Source organism: Capsella rubella, unplaced genomic scaffold (assembly GCF_000375325.1).
Source record: "Capsella rubella cultivar Monte Gargano unplaced genomic scaffold, Caprub1_0 scaffold_6, whole genome shotgun sequence".
Taxonomy (NCBI): Eukaryota; Viridiplantae; Streptophyta; class Magnoliopsida; order Brassicales; family Brassicaceae; genus Capsella; species Capsella rubella.
In genome coordinates, this window is record NW_006238918.1 from 4,311,053 (window position 1) to 4,329,489 (window position 18,437).

At 39.7% G+C, this 18,437-nt stretch overlaps 6 protein-coding genes across 7 annotated transcripts; 4 read left to right on the forward strand and 2 right to left on the reverse strand.

Moving 5' to 3' along the window:
• Positions 1-24: 24 nt before the first annotated feature.
• LOC17883483 lies at positions 25-1,514 on the forward strand. Its single transcript, XM_006288752.2, has 3 exons — positions 25-352; positions 757-1,023; positions 1,282-1,514. Exons 1-3 carry the CDS (start codon positions 222-224, stop codon positions 1,367-1,369), a joined length of 486 nt encoding a protein of 161 aa, XP_006288814.1. The 5' UTR covers positions 25-221; the 3' UTR covers positions 1,370-1,514.
• A 265-nt stretch (positions 1,515-1,779) lies between these two features.
• Positions 1,780-6,758, reverse strand: LOC17883687 (flowering time control protein FY). 2 transcript variants are annotated; one of them, XM_023781562.1, is made up of 18 exons: positions 6,463-6,758; positions 6,275-6,363; positions 5,934-6,002; positions 5,716-5,820; positions 5,470-5,565; positions 5,296-5,378; positions 5,109-5,180; positions 4,942-5,039; positions 4,575-4,634; positions 4,409-4,469; positions 4,233-4,320; positions 4,067-4,130; positions 3,725-3,803; positions 3,420-3,509; positions 3,219-3,304; positions 2,586-3,034; positions 2,293-2,463; positions 1,780-2,066 (listed from the first exon to the last, which is right to left on the reverse strand). In XM_023781562.1, exons 1-18 carry the CDS (start codon positions 6,662-6,664, stop codon positions 2,007-2,009), a joined length of 2,022 nt encoding a protein of 673 aa, XP_023637330.1. In that variant the 5' UTR covers positions 6,665-6,758; the 3' UTR covers positions 1,780-2,006. The 2 variants fall into 2 exon arrangements, with proteins under 2 accessions (XP_023637330.1, XP_006287212.1); XM_006287150.2 differs by having other exon boundaries at positions 1,780-2,069.
• Positions 6,759-8,279: 1,521 nt separating this feature from the next.
• On the forward strand, positions 8,280-10,476 carry LOC17881937 (ADP,ATP carrier protein 2, mitochondrial). The gene is made up of 4 exons (XM_006287865.2): positions 8,280-8,406; positions 8,846-9,339; positions 9,422-9,793; positions 9,893-10,476. Exons 2-4 carry the CDS (start codon positions 8,854-8,856, stop codon positions 10,187-10,189), a joined length of 1,155 nt encoding a protein of 384 aa, XP_006287927.1. The 5' UTR covers positions 8,280-8,406; positions 8,846-8,853; the 3' UTR covers positions 10,190-10,476.
• Positions 10,477-11,314: 838 nt separating this feature from the next.
• LOC17881438 (hydroxyproline O-arabinosyltransferase 3) lies at positions 11,315-14,330 on the forward strand. Its single transcript, XM_006287975.2, has 9 exons — positions 11,315-11,371; positions 11,658-12,174; positions 12,267-12,334; positions 12,410-12,611; positions 12,793-12,890; positions 12,995-13,064; positions 13,186-13,257; positions 13,550-13,663; positions 13,980-14,330. The coding sequence occupies exons 2-9, from the start codon at positions 11,785-11,787 to the stop codon at positions 14,040-14,042; spliced, it is 1,077 nt and encodes a 358-aa protein (XP_006288037.1). The 5' UTR covers positions 11,315-11,371; positions 11,658-11,784; the 3' UTR covers positions 14,043-14,330.
• A 166-nt stretch (positions 14,331-14,496) lies between these two features.
• Positions 14,497-15,371, forward strand: LOC17884207 (50S ribosomal protein L10, chloroplastic). Its single transcript, XM_006289890.2, has one exon. The coding sequence runs from the start codon at positions 14,588-14,590 to the stop codon at positions 15,239-15,241; it is 654 nt and encodes a 217-aa protein (XP_006289952.1). The 5' UTR covers positions 14,497-14,587; the 3' UTR covers positions 15,242-15,371.
• On the reverse strand, positions 15,284-18,038 carry LOC17884523 (leukotriene A-4 hydrolase homolog). Its single transcript, XM_006287229.2, has 4 exons — positions 16,913-18,038; positions 16,502-16,735; positions 16,091-16,417; positions 15,284-15,701 (listed from the first exon to the last, which is right to left on the reverse strand). Exons 1-4 carry the CDS (start codon positions 17,906-17,908, stop codon positions 15,408-15,410), a joined length of 1,851 nt encoding a protein of 616 aa, XP_006287291.1. The 5' UTR covers positions 17,909-18,038; the 3' UTR covers positions 15,284-15,407.
• Positions 18,039-18,437: the final 399 nt, after the last annotated feature.

Below are 18,437 nucleotides of genomic sequence, written 5' to 3' on the forward strand. Positions count from 1 at the left end.
AAATTGGCTACAGTCACTCTACAGAATAACTTTATATCATTTAGCTCGTATGCATTTGTGAGCTGCTGTGTACAAAGTGTTTTGATATGGGTTTAGGACTTGCTTAGAGAGAGAGGGAGAGAGTCCTAATAAGGGTGGGTTGACAAAGAACATAATACGAGTGTTGAGGCTGTAACGACACCGTTTTAGAAAGGAAGAAACCGCAAGGGGTCGGAGAAAGTATGCCACTGGTAGACTACGACGATTCATCATCCGACGATGATGTCTTAGCCGCCGAGGAGCAAGACGCAAACCAGAAGCAACCACTCCCACAGCCGCAAAGACAGCCCTCTCCACTTCCTCCAAATAGAAAGTGAGTGGATTTAGGGTTTCCGAAATTTTGGATTTTTTTTTTCGATGAAATGATCTGTTAAAGAGCTTGAAATTGTGTATGTGAAGTTTTTGGAACCATTCTTAAACAGTTTCGATTCATATAGCTTAGGTTTCTCATTGTTAGTCTTTGTGTGTATGCTGAAGCAGAAGCTTTTCGATTCATATATAAGCTACAAATCTACCTTCAACCTTCAAATACTGCTCTTGTCCTTAGTATAGCTGCGTTTGTACAAGAATCTTAGTTTCTTAGGTTGCCAAAGTGAGTTGCTTTTGTTGATCTCGATCTCAATCAATTCTCTGATATTGAATGCGTCAAAGTTAAGTCTAGAGCATTGTTCTGTCAAGTTTGGGTATTGATATCCACTATCCGTTCTGAGTTTGTAGGAGATGTGAGCAGAAAGAGAGTGTTGAGAAGCTACCAGATGCTTTGCTTCTTCTGGAGTCACCGACACTCTCACAGGTTACTGGCAGTGACCATGCTTCTGTTGTTGCAGCTGCAATGGCCGAGAGTACATTACGGAAGAGGGACTTAAATGGGAATGCTTCTTCTCTTCCTCGTCGTCCCAAGGTACCAAGAGGGAATTTGCCTCATTCCAAGAATATTCCTGATACAATGGGTAATGTCCTTGTACCTCCTCAGCTCAAGGGAAGGTTAGTCCATCACTTGATAATATTGGCTTGTGTCATCTTCATTTTCACTTTATCTCTAAAACCTAGAATACTATGGAGAAAGTCTATGAGTGTTGTTGTTAACAATCATTGAGGGAGTTGTTTAGGGGATTTTGTGTTTTAGGAGGTTATGAATTGTTGACATTCTGAGCATCTTCAAGAACTAGCTCCTGAAATGGATGCAATATCTTGTTTTGAACACTTGTAAGCGAATAACCGGAGATTATTATTGTTCTGCAGGAGCAATGTTGCCACAGAGGATATGAGCAGGCTTTTTGTGAAAAAACGGCAAGACTCCTCCAAGGCAAAATCTCCACCTCCGGAATAGTTTGGTCAAATTTGATGTTTTTATATATTCGTCTTATTCCATAAAATTTGGTGCAACGTAATGGTGGTATTTTAGCAGATACGCTGAACATGTACTTTCTCATTAGTTTAAGATTATTTATACAAAAAGAAAAAATCTGAAATTACCACTATGCTAACTGCTAAGTACTGACTAGTGTGTAGTAATTTCATCTTTTGGGTTTTTGATAGATGTAATCTTGGTAGTGTGACTTGATTGATAGTGTTAAAGGGTGATCTTCGATTAATTCTTAATTTCTTAGTATAAATATATATGGCTTGATCAATCGTATTTTTTGAAATTTAAGGGTTACATAAGCTAATTTCAAAACAGAAACATAAATTTTGCATAAAAAAAGAGAGGACATCAGTCTTTATTTTAAAAGAACAAAATTCCCCAAAACGAAAGTATTTTTCTTAGAAGTTTCTTAACGAGACCAAACTGAGTATTTGATATGCGAAAAGTCACTAAAACTTCTGTAAAGTAACTTGTTCAGCTAAAAGAATAAAAAACATGACAGCAAAACCATTTCTGCATTTCACATTGTTTAATCATCTTGAAACCATCTCCTCAAAAGAAGTGGTCAAGTCTACAACATATGTACTAATACAACAGTTGCCTACTGATGTTGCTGATTGTTGTTGTTCGGTGGAGGGCCCGGAGGTAAAGGCGGCTGTGGCTGCTGCACGTTAAAATAATGAAAACCGATTAGCTAACGAACCTTCTGCTATTTTCAACATCTAGTCGTACCAAAGAACCTAGCTAGTAAGATTCAAACTAGCTGCAAAAGTTATATGTGGCTCAATCGTATCAGGATGTTTCGCATTGTTGCTCAGACATCTTACTTACTATGCGAAACCTTAACGGGTATACTAAATAACTGAAGAATAGTGTTTAGCTGGGACCTGTTGGAAAGGGTTGTTGTAGCCAGGTCTCATTTGTGGACGGTTGAAACCACCACGTCCTTGAGGATACATTTGGGGTCCACCACTGCTTGGTGGTCCTTGAAATACTCCTGAAGGAGCACCCATAAAATGACTTTGCGACATCTGAGGATTCATGCCACCTTGCATTCCCTACTCCAACAACAACTGAAGATTTTAAATCTCATTCTACCCGAAAAAAATGATTTTCCAAAAATATCGCTAAAACAACACACACGCTTATGGGCAAATTACAAGAGGTCTGAGAGCCATACCATTGATCCAGGCATCTGATGAGACATAGGCATTGAGGAAGGTGGCATGTGACCGTGAGGAGGCATTTGCATAGGCCTGGGAAGATGATGAGGGTGCAATGGCATATGAGATGATGGTGGTAGCTGATGGTGAGGCATATTAGGCATTGGAGGCATTTGCTGGGGATGGCCTTGGTGGTGTTGTTGTTGCTGATACCCTTGCTGCTGGCCACTTCCAAGAAGCGATGGGTGGGGACCAGGTGGCAGCGGAGGAGCCCCCACTGCCATTGAACCTGGAAGAGGCTGTTTATGTTCCCCTTGAGAGGATGCATCAAATGGCATTGCTATTCCGATTCCTGGGATGGTCCCCTCATTCCGTGTCAGCCCGGGAACAAATGCTCCAGGGATTGGCGATGCCTCAGATGGTTGAAAATTATCAGGCTGGCGGCCAAAACCTTGTTCATTATAGCCTGGTACAGATTACACTAATTAGTACATACAAATAATAAATAACCCTGCCAGGTCCCAGCCAGTTAAGCCTATCACAACATCTTTACTACTCATATGAATAAGGACATAGTATTATGCACTACCTACACTCTTTCCATTACGATGCCTAATAAAAAAACAGATACTAATAGCCTTAGAAAAAACCTTGGTTCTGCATAGGAAGGACATCTCGAGGATTATCTGCAGGCCTATTTCTGCACCAAAACTTGGTTGTGTGATCATTGCTACCACTGCAGATATTAGGGTAAAAAGTCAATCTCTGAAATCAAGAGCATAGCTAACAAAGGTACATAATAAAATGAAACTGTAAGAAACTCATAAAAACCAGACTATCGTAATTGCTACCTGCAAAGTAGATATCCAATAGGATGCCATGCAAGATCCCAAACACTGTTATCATGAGCATTTGGGATTTCAATCTGCGGATTTTCATGCCTGTGAATTAAGAAAGTATTATAAAATTAGACACACCTCAGACAAAAACCACAAAACAGAAGGTATCGTAAGATGCTACTAGTATGTAGATGCGTCATGATTGGATATAAAATGTAGACAAGAAGGATGATTTAACAAAGTCCATATAAGTGATTATAGCAATATCAGTATGAACTAATAAATAAGGCAGCATATTAATGGACAACAGTACTTACCCCACAACCCAATGACAAATGGATCCGTCAGAGCTCCCACTGACAAAATATTCCTCATGAAAGGGATGCCACGCCAAAGCTTCAAAAGAGTTCAACAACTTTTAATTAGAAATAGTTGCAAATAAGAAATTTCGAAGAAACAAATTGAGAACTGTCATCCATTGGATAATAAGAAAAGTCTCATATGTTGATCCCCATACGTAAAGCATGGGCACAATAATAATCTTTCGAAGGCATAAACTTTAGAGTCCTAGTCAATGTACATATAAGTAATCTTATGCAGGAAGTTTGTCTGCTTTCACGTGTTTGAAGACATGTACATTACAGAATTTGAAAGCTTACATGTTACATCTTTCGTGTGCCCACGAAAGGACTGAAGCTCCTTCATAGTCCTTATATCATACAGCTGCAGATTACATGCATAGGTGTCAAACAAATACTTCCATAATGCACGGAAAAATCATGTATGCATATTAATATACTGTACCCCAAATAAAGTCAGCCTTACCTTAATTATCTGATCTTTCGAGGCTGTTAAAAGCCAATTGCCATTTTGGTTCCACTTCACACTAAGCACTATGTTTTTGTGACCATGACTGCAGAAGTGAAAATAGGCGATCAAATTCGTGAAAGCTTTGAACATGAAATTATAATAAAACATATATTACATTATGTACCACTTACAGTGAGCAAAGCTCTCTCTCAGATCTAGTATCCCAGAGTTTGACAATTTGGTCTTTTCCACCTGACAACACAGATTAGAACGATTAATACTCAGCCAGAGAGAGAAGCTCTGAAATATACAACTGTTTATTGCATTAATCAAAATAGAAGTCTAAAAATAATGTACCAGAAACTAGTAGGGACTTCGTCGGGTGCCAGTCAACGCACTTGACATCCCAACCATGGCCTGCCTGAGTTCAAAATATAAAGAACCCTTTGGTCACGTCAAAAATTCTCAGATTTTACAATATTAAGAAACTGAGAAAACATGCCTTCAAAGGGATAGAAAAATTGTTATATGCACCGATTTAGAGCCTTTAAAACAAACTAAATTTTAAATGTCATAACACCAAATCGAATCTCAATAACACTTTTTTCTATGTAGTCTAAGGGTCCAATTCTAGTAACATAAAGCACATCTCACGGCCTATTAAATTCAAATTTGATGAGTAAGAAGTTAACAATCTGCCACCAATCTGTTCAAATCACATTACCGGTTAATGAGCATTCTTCTTGGCACTTGGCAAAATCCCAGACTTTAACAGTCGTATCATCAGAACACGAGCAGAACTTCAAATCTGTTTTACAAAAACTGATTGATACAAATTGTTAATTTTGGAGAGATTAATCTAAAGAAATTTAACATATCAAACTTCTATACCTTAAATCGCGAATTGATTCCTTGTGAGCAGTTTTATTGGCTTTCACATTGTTCATATTGTTCTGCCAATACCTGATACATAAGAAAAAAATTTAATCCTTACCGTAACAGCGAAAACTAAAAGTCAATCATAGAATTCTGAGCTTCTCAATTACATCTTCAAAAGTTAGGGACTGAAAAAAATTACTTTATTGTGCCTCCATCATCACCAGAAACCATATAATTGTCATTGTGGCTCCATACCATTGATCTTATAGGTTGATCATGTGCCTGAAAGTGGCAGCATATATTCACAGTAAATACCAGGAGCAGCGGCTATAAAAAAAAATCAAAAATCAGAAGTTCTATCTGAGAGACAAACCTGAAGAATCATTTCAAAATTAAAAGATTGCCCATTCCAAAGAGTAAACTCCCCACTTTGGGAGCCAGTGATAAGACGTCTTCCTGAAGGTGTCCACTAAATACAAGAAACTCAATCAGCAATGATCGCATTAAGTAGAGCACAACAGAGTTAAGAAAAAAAAGAAAAAAAGATGCTGCTTTCTTCAAAAGAGAAACATGGCAAAAAGAGAATAATACAAAAGACCCAGCAGTTAAAGGGATATACCAATACACGGTTGATTGAACAACGATTCTTGTTTAGAGATGTGTGAACAAACTTTGCAGCAAAACTTGTTGAAGGATTATCTGAATAGGCAACAGTGGGAAGCATCTGAAACAATGATGATAAAAGTTAGAGCAAGTAAATCATTCAAAAACTGGAAAAAAGAATCATCGAGAAATCAAAATCTTAATGAATGACTCAGAAAAGCAGAGAAATCCAACATCAACTGCTGCAGCTGGGGTTGGTTGCAAAGAGGTCCTATCTCTTGAGTCTCGCTGCCATGTCCGAGCCTGAACAAAAACATATATGGAGTAAATACACTCAGTACTTAAAGTTTCACATCAAAACACATAATCAATCCATATCAGTTTGCATTCAATAAAGACAATGCTATCTAATGACTCCAGAGATAAAAGGGACTGGAGAGTTTAACTGGGGAAAGGAGAAGATATGAGTATAGACATCAAGACGACAACTTTACAGAAAACAAGAGAAATACAATCAATCAACAAAAAAGGGTCTAACGAAGAAGTAGTAAAAACAGCAATGGGGAATGCATTACCTGAATATATTTGACAACGGTGCTGGTGTAATCAACAGCCCTTCTCTGTGTATGCTTTCTCATTCGTTTCGCCCCAAAATTGTCATGTGCTGCGACATCAAACAAAGAGACATCCGACAGATCTCATAAGCCATCACAAATCGAAACAATTAAAAAAAAAAAAAGCTCAAGCCATAAAGATTAGTTACGGTCGAAGGGATTGTTTGGGGCAGAGGGGTGGTGGTAGTCGGGATTAATGTTAGAGGAAGAAGCAGACGACTGCCGCATCATGGGCGGAGGAGGCATCTGTGAACCCCTGTGCAAATCGCCGCCGTGTCCTGGTCCTTGTCCGGGTCCTATATGGTGTTGATTTTGTATCGGAGGAAGCTGTTGCATCGATTCGCCGTACATTATTTGCAAAGATTAGGGTTTTCTAATTTTACCCTTCTCGGCAAGCCAAACCCCTCAAAGTTAGGGCTCAAAGTGAGTATCGGGGGAGTACACCGGTCGGTTCTCTAAACAATATAGGATTCGAGGATTAGTTAATAACTCGATTGGATGTTTTGTGAGGTTGTACCTGATACTTTTACTTTTTTTTTTTTTTTCTTTTTTTTTCTCTTTTTAACCTCATTAATTTGGTAAACTAAAATCGCATTTTGTGTCTCTACACTATACTATATATGATACCATTAACTATTTTCATTTCGATATAGTGTATACATGTGAATTGTAAATGAAAAAACACATAATCCATGTATTCAATACACTTTCATAGCGGGAAAAAATGAAATACGTCGACCCAAAACTAGTCTTGGAAGCCACTAACATAGCTTAGCAAATTGGTTTTTGGATTTGAAACCATTAAGGCCTTTAAATCTTTTTGAAACTAAAAAGGTAACAGAAAAAAAAAAACGAGAGTTGATAAAATTGAAGTCAAAAGATTCATAATGCTCAAAAAGGGAGCTATAGTGCCATCTTTATATACAATCGATGCTCTTTTAGTCTTACACCTTGTTCCAAAAATGTAGGATAGCTTAGTATCATGTAACAACCATCTATCGTGATCCAAATCATCCAATACATCTCGATGTTGTTTGAAATATAAACATAATACAAATGGTCCAGTGGATGATATATGGACCTTGTAATAACCTTCTACATCTTATAATCCACAACGATCAACTTGTTCAGTTATGTTAAAACTGGTTTAGTGGCGGATTGTGATAGGTTTTACATGAGGGGTTTTCTATCTTATCTATACGTGTAACGTGTTTGCCTCCTTTGGAATATATAAAAGTTTAAAAAAAAAAAAAAAAATAGCATGTCTTATGCGAGAATGAGCAAACATGAGCTGAAAACAGATTAAGGAACAAAAATCATCTCATATCATAATCTAGAAGTTTGAAGAAGTAAGATACAAACCCCTTCCAAGTCAGATATATTTGGATAGGCAACATCAGAACAAGCCTTCAATCAAATTAATCCTGAGTAAAAAATGACCACAGGGACAGGGATCGATGAAGGTTATAGTCTAAAGTAAAAAAATATACAACAAAGAAAGAACATTGCATTTGATATGAATGACACTCAAGTCCAAGGTTGACCATTATAGAGAATTAGAGATCCACAAGAGGAGCCACTGGTGGAACTGGAACTGAGCTTTTCTTGTTTACATGATTATTAAATAATTATGACCCAAAAAAATCATTAATAAAAGAAATGCTAAACCGTCGTCGTGTAGTTTGACTAGGAAATAAATAAAATTTCCTGATTTTCGGCGCCAAAAAAGCTGGCAAAATCTAAGGGTCATTAACGCAGTTATACCTTTCCATAAACCAATTTATTTCCTTTAGTATTCACAATCGACGGCTCACAACCAATCTATATTTCACTAGCGATGATCTAACGTTCTCATAGCATCGAAGCGCATACGATGGAGATTTACACCTGATTTCTATCCAGTGCGACCCTATTTTTCGAGAGGGGCAATAAAAGGCTCGTGTCACTAAACTCGCCTCTTCGCCACAAAAACGCAATTTCTCTCTTGTGTCTGGTTTCTTCGCCTTCCGTCTTCTTCGCTCTCGCCTCAGACAACTAAGGGCGAAGAACCTCTCACTCCCTCTGTTTCGCTTTGCCATCGGTTTTTTTCTCTGGTAATTTTGGTTAATCTCTCGCTTTATTTAAATCTCTCGTTGATTCTCCCTTTTCTTCATTTGATTTTTATTTATCTGTTCCACAGTCCCTGTATATCAAACAAGGTAAATATGACGGTAGTGTTTCGTTTTGTATTGACGTGATCTGATGCTTTCCATGCGTAATTCAGGATTTAAACACATGTTTGAGTGTGAATGTTTCCACACAATAGAGATCTGCCTGTGTAATTTTCGGAAATGATTTGGCTCTATTGCTTATATGTTCTTACGCCTTTTTGTTGCTAATGTATGGATCTATTGGCGTTATTCTACCTATATAGCCTTTGTTATGTTTATGGTGGATTAATGTTTCACTTTTTGACGCACAAATGCTTTTGCTGCAGTTTACAGCATTGTCCATGTCTTATAGTTTCACTGATGTTATGTTTACATTTTGTAGAGGTCAAAATGGTTGAACAGACGCAGCACCCCACGATTCTGCAGAAGGCTTCTGGCCAATTCTTGCGTTCGAGTGTTTCTCAGGATGTTCAGGGTTATGCTTCTGCTTTTCAGAGCCCTGCTACATTCCAAAGGCGAGCATCATACGGAAACTACTCTAATGCTGCTTTTCAGTCTCCTCTTGTGGCCGCATCCCGAATTGCAACTACTACTTCCCCTGTCTTTGTCCAGGCTCCAGGAGAGAAAGGATTCACTAACTTTGCTATTGATTTCCTGATGGGTGGTGTTTCTGCGGCTGTCTCAAAAACTGCTGCTGCTCCCATTGAGCGTGTCAAGCTTTTGATTCAAAACCAGGATGAGATGCTCAAGGCTGGCAGGCTCTCTGAGCCCTACAAAGGTATTGGTGACTGTTTCGGCAGGACTATTAAGGATGAGGGTTTTGGTTCTTTGTGGAGAGGAAACACTGCTAATGTTATCCGATACTTCCCCACTCAGGTTAGTTAAGTTTCACTTCTTTCCTCCATAGAAAATGCTAGTAATGTGCATTGGTTACTGATCTATATATCTCACTTGCTAGGCCTTGAACTTTGCATTCAAAGATTACTTTAAGAGGCTTTTCAACTTCAAGAAAGACAGGGATGGCTATTGGAAGTGGTTTGCTGGTAACTTGGCATCTGGAGGTGGTGCTGGTGCCTCTTCCCTCCTCTTTGTGTACTCTCTTGACTATGCACGTACCCGTCTTGCCAATGACTCTAAGTCTGCCAAGAAGGGAGGTGAAAGGCAGTTTAATGGTCTTGTTGATGTTTACAAGAAAACCCTCAAGTCCGATGGTATTGCTGGACTTTACCGTGGATTCAACATCTCCTGTGCTGGTATTATTGTCTACCGTGGTCTCTACTTTGGACTGTACGACTCTGTGAAGCCTGTTCTCCTCACTGGAGACATGCAGGTTCGTTTGGGACCTATTCTCTTACATCTTCAGAAGTTTAGGATCATGTCTTGTTTGATTCTAACGTTGTTGTGTCTTTTTCCTTACCGGATATTCCAGGACAGCTTCTTCGCTAGTTTTGCTCTTGGATGGCTCATCACCAATGGTGCAGGTCTTGCATCCTACCCGATTGACACAGTCCGTAGAAGAATGATGATGACATCAGGTGAAGCAGTGAAGTACAAGAGCTCAATGGACGCCTTCCAACAGATCCTGAAGAACGAAGGAGCCAAGTCACTGTTCAAGGGTGCAGGTGCCAACGTCCTGCGTGCCATTGCAGGTGCTGGTGTGCTTGCTGGCTACGACAAACTGCAGTTAATCGTCTTCGGCAAGAAGTACGGATCTGGAGGTGCCTAAGTACTAAATCCCGCAGTCACTATAAAGCCTCGGCTTTCTTTTTATGTTCTTAATTTTTTGCAGTTACAGACTTAACATAAGAAAAGGTATTGATGAAATATTTTCCCATAAAATTAGAGGAGCAACGGGAGATTTAAATTTTGTTTTCTTATATTAAATAAATTTTGTTTTGGAGGGAGATTTGACTCTTTCGAACCACATTGCGATTTTTTGTTTTGTTACTTTCTTTTACATGAAGCTAATGTGTATGGTTGTATAATACTGATGCATGTTTCATTGTTCTATCAGTCAGTAGTCTTCTTTTGTGGGAACACTATTGATAGAGAATTAGAGAAAAAGGCACAATTCAATGATTCAATACAATAAACAAATTAGAAAGAGAAGTGAAAAGGCGTGTAAGGTACCCATCACGAAATGTTCTTTCAACCTACTCAAAAGTGTCTCATGAGTATCGTATGCTTTTGAGCGCGGAGCCTAAAGTGACAGCTACGATCAGATTCTTGCGAGGAGCACAATTTCAAACGTAACAAAAACTCAGAATATTAAGTAGAGATAGGTCGTAAAATCAAATCAAACGGAGTGACGTAAAACCCAAAAACGCAACCTGTATTGCCTGCCCATCTTTAAGCTATATTGCCAAGTCTTCTACAAGCAATGTGAATCACCATAATAGTGATATTTTCTTATCAATTACAACGACCACACAGACAACAACCATAACTGAAATCGCAGTTATAAGATTAGTGAATCTTTCGACCACGATTTCGTGTAGTAATCACTCCAACGACAGTAATTTCCAATCATTTTGGCACCTACTACTAATAAGTGTTACGAATTCGTTGGCAATTTAAGTGATTCACGTATTAAAAAAACGTGGTATGCACACACTAGCACTTCCTGAATTTTTTTTCTTTCTGTTTTGATGGTTTTTGTAAGTTTGCTATAAAATAGTATTTGATTTATTTCAAAAGCCATCGGCATAAATTTCTTCTAATTGGCACGATCCCAACACCATTTCGTCGAATAGTTTTTGTTATTCGACGTGTGTTTGTTAATTCGTTGATGACGCACCGTTAGTCAACCCAGCTTCACATTAATTATATATATATATATATATATATATATTATACTCCTCTCCGATCTCTTATTCTTCTCCGGCGACACCTCCCTCTCTACGAATCTGTAAGCTTCAAATTCTTATTACTGTTTATCACACTCAGATATTTGCTTCTTCTGATCGTTGTAGGGTTCTGCTTCCTCAGATCTTTTCGAAACCCACACTCTCTTTCCCGTATGATTGATCTGTTTAATCGGGCTCTAAATTGTTGCATTTCTACAACTTTACCCGGTTTATTCGTTTCTTTTTTAAATAAATTCGACATTTTTGGTGGCTGGGTTCTCTCATTTTGCAAAGTTGCATCAGCTTAGCTTGTCACGATTCTTATTGAATCATCACCTTTGGTTGCAGGAATCAGTTTTGTGAGCTCCAAGGGTTTCATTGCTATGAATCTATGCTGCTGAGCTTTGAAGGCAGTAGTAGAATCACACCGTTAAGTTGGTTTTTGTAATTTAGTTTTTGATTTGAGGATAAACAAATGGGTAAAGCATCGGGCTTGCTTCTGTTTTTGTTGGGGTTCGGGTTCTTTGTTGTCACATATAATCTTCTGACACTTATAGTTCACAATAGATCTGGTGTGAGTAATTCAGATGGAAGTCCACTTATCGATCCTGTTGTTCAGATGCCTCTAAATATTAGAAAGGCCAAGGCTTCGCCAGCACCTTTTCATGTTGCCCTAACAGCCACAGATGCACCTTATAATAAGTGGCAGTGTCGTATCATGTATTATTGGTACAAGCAGAAGAAAGCTCTTCCTGGTTCAGATATGGGAGGCTTCACTCGCATTTTGCATTCGGGTAATCCCGATAACTTGATGGATGAAATGCCTACATTTGTGGTTGATCCTCTTCCCCCAGGTCTTGATCGGGTAACAATTTTATCTACTCCCTTTTCTCCACTTGGTCTCTGTCTTGTTGATGGTTTATCACTGAATCACTCTTTTTGTGATCCTCTATATAGGGTTATGTTGTCTTGAACAGACCATGGGCGTTCGTGCAATGGCTTGAAAGAGCTACCATCGAGGAAGAGTAAGTCCTGTTTCCCACTTTTTCAACAACCATTCTACTGTTTGCCAAGTCTCATGCACTTTAATGTTGGTGCAGCTATGTGCTCATGGCAGAGCCTGATCACATATTTGTTAATCCCCTCCCCAATTTGGCTGTTGGAGGTTTCCCAGCTGCTTTTCCGTTTTTCTATATTACACCTGAAAAGTACGAAAACATAGTTAGGAAGTATTATCCAGTGGGGATGGGACCGGTAACAAATATTGATCCCATTGGAAACTCTCCTGTTATCATAAGCAAGGTGAGATTGTCTGTACTAAAATGATTGATTGTGTGTTATTTCTGTCTCACACATTTGTCTTGGTCCCCAAAGATGTCCAGAGGCTTTTAGCTGGATGTGATGTTGGTGTTCAGGAACATGTTTTGTTTGTTCTGTTTATGCATTTAACTTGATGTTGACATGCACTTACGTTCTTATGCAGGAATCACTTGAAAAGATTGCTCCTACATGGATGAATGTCTCGCTGACAATGAAAAACGATCCAGAGACTGATAAGGCATTTGGATGGGTGCTGGAAATGTTAGCACTGGAAACCAAATCTTAATTCATAAATTGGCTCTCCACATTTAGAATCCCGTCATTGTTAAGTGACATCTTTATTCTTCTCTTTGCTGTTTGGTAAGGTACGGTTATGCAATTGCCTCTGCTCTGCATGGGGTGCGCCACATACTGCGGAAGGATTTTATGCTTCAGGTAGGAATCGGCAGTAATATCCTTTTCCCTGTCGAAGTTATTCTTGTTACTTTGTTTTGTTAATGTTACAAAAGTCTTTTCTTTGCTCCGTATTCCTAAGTGCTCTCACCATATCTTTCAGCCTCCGTGGGATCTGTCTACCAAGGGGAAGTTTATCATCCATTACACTTATGGATGCGATTACAGCTTGAAGGTGATTTCTGTTTGACCTTTCCTTGGGGAATAAATTTGAGAACAGACTTAACATCTTGAGTCAATTGTTTCAAGTATTGTCGCATTATTTATGCAACCTTTTGGTCATTCGTTGTTGCTTAGTTTGTTAAGTTTCTTTACTAGATTCTTGTGAAACTACCAAGTTTTTACACAATCCTATGCAATGTCTTAGGAAGTTTTAGTGATCTGCTATCAGAACTCCGTGATAGCTTACGTAAATCAGTGTCATATGTATTCTAAACTAACACTACATTACGGACTGTTAAATGTAGGGTGAGCTGACATATGGCAAAATAGGAGAGTGGCGATTCGATAAGAGATCACATTTGCGGGGTCCTCCTCCGAGGAACATTTCCATGCCGCCTCGCGGTGTTCCGGAAAGTGTGGTATGTAATATATTTGCCGCTTGAATCTGATCATACATACAACAATATGCTGCAGTAAGGTCCATCCATGGCTCTTAGGGGAACTTATTCACATCATGTCCATTGGTTGAGTGGAATCCGAGACTATTATTTACATCATGTCCATTGGTTTAGTGGAATCCGAGACTATGTTATAAACTTCATACAAAAATAAGTTTGACGTAGTATGTCAAATTGCAATGGTTTTACTTCCTGGGAAGATGATATGCATAATGTCTGGTAAATGACTTTCCGTAACAAATTGTGTGATGTGTTATATTTGTGTGTGGTGGTGCAGGTGACTCTTGTGAAGATGGTGAATGAAGCTACTTCGAATATCCCAAATTGGGATACTCTCTAACTCAAATCGACAAAACACAAACTATAGGGACGAATCCATACATCAATATTTTTTGCCAAGAGAGATTTGCTTTCTCCGTTTACATCTTTTCTATATGTTCTTATTTTCTGACGAACTCGAATAGTAAATTATGAAATTCTTGGTTTGAGACAAAACATACATGCTCCATGATCCTTAGTAAGAGAGTAGAACACTGTTTATTTTTTGTTTGTTCTAGTTATCGATTGATTTAACAGTGGGTAGCTTAATTTGTCTGTTCGAGTAATAAAGAACAAATGCGTTCAAGTAGACGGAGTTACTAGTTCCGTCTATTATTAACAACCGGTTAACCTTTTTGTTTTTTCTTTATTTTTTGAACAAAACCCTTTTGTTTTTTCTTTCCATTAAAAAAAGAAAAGAAATTGATTTTTTTTTAAAAGGAAAAAATAGAAAAGAAATTGGTAAAGTGGATTTGTGTAGAGAGTTGTTCATCATCTCCTATCTTCTCACTCCACACAGAAGAAACTGAAACACAGTCTCCTCCTCATCCATCTTCTGAGCGAAAAATGGAAGTGGCTCTTCTCTCCTTCTCGTCTTCCTTGTCTCCTCTCTGCCACCAGCGAATCTCAACCCTAACACCCAAAACCTCGAATTCCCCTCGCCTCCCGGTCATCAGATCCGCCGTGTCTCGTAACAAAAAGGAAGAGACCGTCGAAGCGGTCAAGTCCCATCTCGAGAACTGCCATCTCCTCGCCGCCATCAACTACAAAGGCCTCACCGTCAAGCAGTTACAAGACCTTCGCAGAACTCTCCCCGACACCACGAAGCTCATCGTCGCCAAGAACACTTTGGTTTACAAAGCCATTGAAGGCACCAAATGGGAAGCTCTCAAGCCTTGTATGAAAGGCATGAATGCTTGGCTTTTCGTCCAAACTGATGAAATCCCTTCCGCCATCAAACCCTACCGGAGCTTCCAGAAGGAACGCAAGCTTGAAGACAATGACTTTGCCGGTGCCGTCTTCGAAGGTAAGTTCTACGCTCCTGACAATTTCAAAGTTCTCGAGACCATGCCCACTCGTGCTGAGGTCTACGCCAAGATGCTCGGAGCTCTGCAGTCTCCGGCCATCAATCTTGTCTCTACTTTACAAGCACCGGCCATTGAGGTTATCATGGTGCTTAAGGCTTATATCAAGAAGTTGGAAGATGAGAGCAATGCATAGTTAATAAGTAAGCTGTACTAATCTATCTTTTGGAGAATGTAATGTATCAACAAGGAAATTCATTTTGTTTACGACTCAAAGCACCAATTGTTATTACAGTCACTCGGTTTTATTGAAATGTTGTTTTTTTGGAGTGCCTTTCTCAAGCTATAACAAAGGGTCTTGTTTAGATGTACTTAGAGAGGATTGACTCAACCACTCCCTGAGCTATAGGGTGATAGGTTTCTCGAGCTTCTGCAAACACCTGCTTTGCGAGTTGCTTCTCTTCTGTTCCACCAGTTTGTGCCAGAGCAGTGAAGAGAGGACGCAGGTACTTCATCCTTCCTACTGCTTTTAGAGACTTCTCCACTTCCCCATGGTACTCTCTGCACTTGGATGCTATTGCCAGTTGCAGAAACGACACCTTCACTTCGTAGTCCTTTGATTCTGCTAGTCTGTACCGCTTGTCCAAGGCCATAACCTGAATCACCCAATAAGCAAACATGTGTTAGTCATAGGTTTTGGAACCTGATTCCCAATCCTTCCCTTTATCGATCTTGCATTCTCGATTAAATTCAAGACAACAAGTTTAAATCCTCAAAAAGACGGATAGGTTGAAGAGATCTCCTAACTCTAACAAATTCAAAACCGTCATCCGCAACCACTAACTCTCCCTAAGCCAACAGGCTTTTTCCAAAACCATACACTAGCCCAACACTAATCCAAGAGTAACTATTGAATCTAATTGACTGTTAAGTTAGGCCTTTTTCTCTTCCTTGTGACAGCTTATCAGTTCGTTTAACCCAAGTCTAACAACACATCTAACAACTTCCCATTACCTTAGAGGAAGAAAGGAAGTGGAAAAAGTACCTGAGAAGGTTCACATGATTTAGGAAGATTCTCTAAGTACAGCTCCCATTCCTGTCCGTTCCACTCAGCAACCTCATCCTCATTTGGCATCCTTCCTTCCTTAAACTCTTTTGCCAGGGATATGATTTTTGTGTAAATGGTTGAGACTGGTTCATATGCATCTTCTGGTATACCAACTCCCTCAGTCCACAGCTGTAGGTTGATCTCTTTCTCTATTCCAGGGATGTTTGCTTTCAGGAATTCAAGAAATGTATTTGTATCGATTGACTTGAATTTGAAAGTAGCAATGTATTTCTTGAGGAATTCATCAAAAGCAGTCCTTCCAATCTGAAAGTTTTCCAGTAAATAGATGAGAACTATTGTAAAGATTACATAAGAAAGCACCCAAGTGGAGGTGGCAATTCAACTAACCTGACGTTCAATTCGCAGGACAAATTGGAATCCTTTTTCATATGGAACCTGAGAATATACGTCATCTGGATCAACACCTTCTTGTTTGTTCCACAGTTTAGTGCACTCCAAGTTGTCTTTAAACCGTTCCATTTCATCAGTCAAACCCCTCCAACCAATGCCAATGTTCAAAGTAGCTCTATCTGCCCCTTGTACAACTTCCACAATTCTCCTCTCTGCGTAAGTTGTGAATCCCTATTGCCATGAACATGAAATAAGCTTTTTCCCATCAACAAGGCAGACTCTAAATCGGACACACAGTTTCACACACTAAGCACACAGGACAATTTAAAGCTGACACAATTTTTTCAATCTTGAAGCATAAGCTGAGATGAAGTAGTTGGGAAATTAGTAGAGCTAATTAAAAAAAACCTCATTCAACCAGAAATGTTCATTGTTGATGTTGGTGATCAAATTCCCAGTCCAGCTATGTGCGAGCTCGTGAGCTACAACTTGAGCCCCAGAGGCGTCTCCTTTGATGACAGTAGGCGTCAGGAAAACCATTCTTGGATTCTCCATCCCTCCATAAGGAAAACTCGGAGGAAGCACCAGCAAGTCAAATCTCTCCCACTCGTAATCGCCAAACAGCATCTCCCCTTGCTTGATCATATCCTCAGTTCCTGCGAACTCCAGTGCCGCCGCATCTAGAACTTCAACGGCCGCAGACTCTGCGTACACCCGAGTTCTAGGCCCAACTTCCCTAAACCCTAACTCACCAACGGCGAACGCAAAAAGATAAGGCGGTATAGGCTGTTCCATAGCAAACTCTTCCACGACTCTATCCTCACCAGACCACAGTGACGACCCCAGTGACCCCGCCTCAAGATGTTTAGCCTCCTCAGGAACCGGAAGCCTACGACGGACGTGGCGAGCTGACATGACGGCAGAGAGGGAATTGGGTATGTTCATAACGACGTCGTAGCGGATTCTGGCGGCAGGAGTGTCCTGGCATGGGAAAATGGATCTGGCGTGAATAGCTTGACACTGAGTGTAGACATAAGGATGGGACTTAGAGAAGGTTTGAAGCGGAGATAGCCACTGGAGAGCAGAGGCGGAAGGCGAAGTGGAGTAGACGATTAGCAAAGAAGACTGACCGGAGAGGACAACGACTACTTCGGTGCCTCGAATTCGATCCGGTGTGGTGGAGACGCGGTAAGGAAGAGGGTCGAGAGTAAGAGGATCGAGGACCATATCGATGGAAATGGAGCGAGTATCGAGAGAGAGTTCGCCGTTGAAGGCGGAGGAGAGAGTGAGGAGAGCGGAGCCATGGATGATGGAGGAGTTGAAGTCGAGGTAAAGGGAGAGAGCGACATGCGTGGTGAGAGGATGAGAAGAATCGGTGAATGAATGTGGATCAATGGGTGCCATGGCTGATAGAGCTTTGGAGTACGCTTAGGGTTTGAGAAATGGGACAGTTAGAGAGGTGGAGAAGACGAGAGAGAGTGAGTATAAAGCGGGAGAAGCAGAAAAAAAAAAAAGAAAAAAAAAAATGAAGAATTGGTTGTTTCTTACTTTAGCTAAGCTGTTCAACCGTACAATTATTTATTAGTATATGAAGTAATTAATTATATACTATATTTTGGGAATAATTTGGTTAATGGAGAATAATTAGAGCATAAAGTTGAAATCGTAAATATGCCAAAATCCTAAATAAAACAATGAGGAGGATCTGAGTCATATTTGACTAATGAATGGTCAAGCCACAAGCCCAAAAGATTGCTGGATTTTGGGCTTGAGGCCTGTACTTGTGGATTTGGGCTTAACGGGGTCATCTTCTTTGTCTCTGTACTCTTGCTTTGTTAAATTGACAAAATACTCTCTACTAGGATGGGAAACTCTCTGTTGACAAAACCTATGGATTTTTGATAGCATTTTGCACGATTTTCATACCACAAAA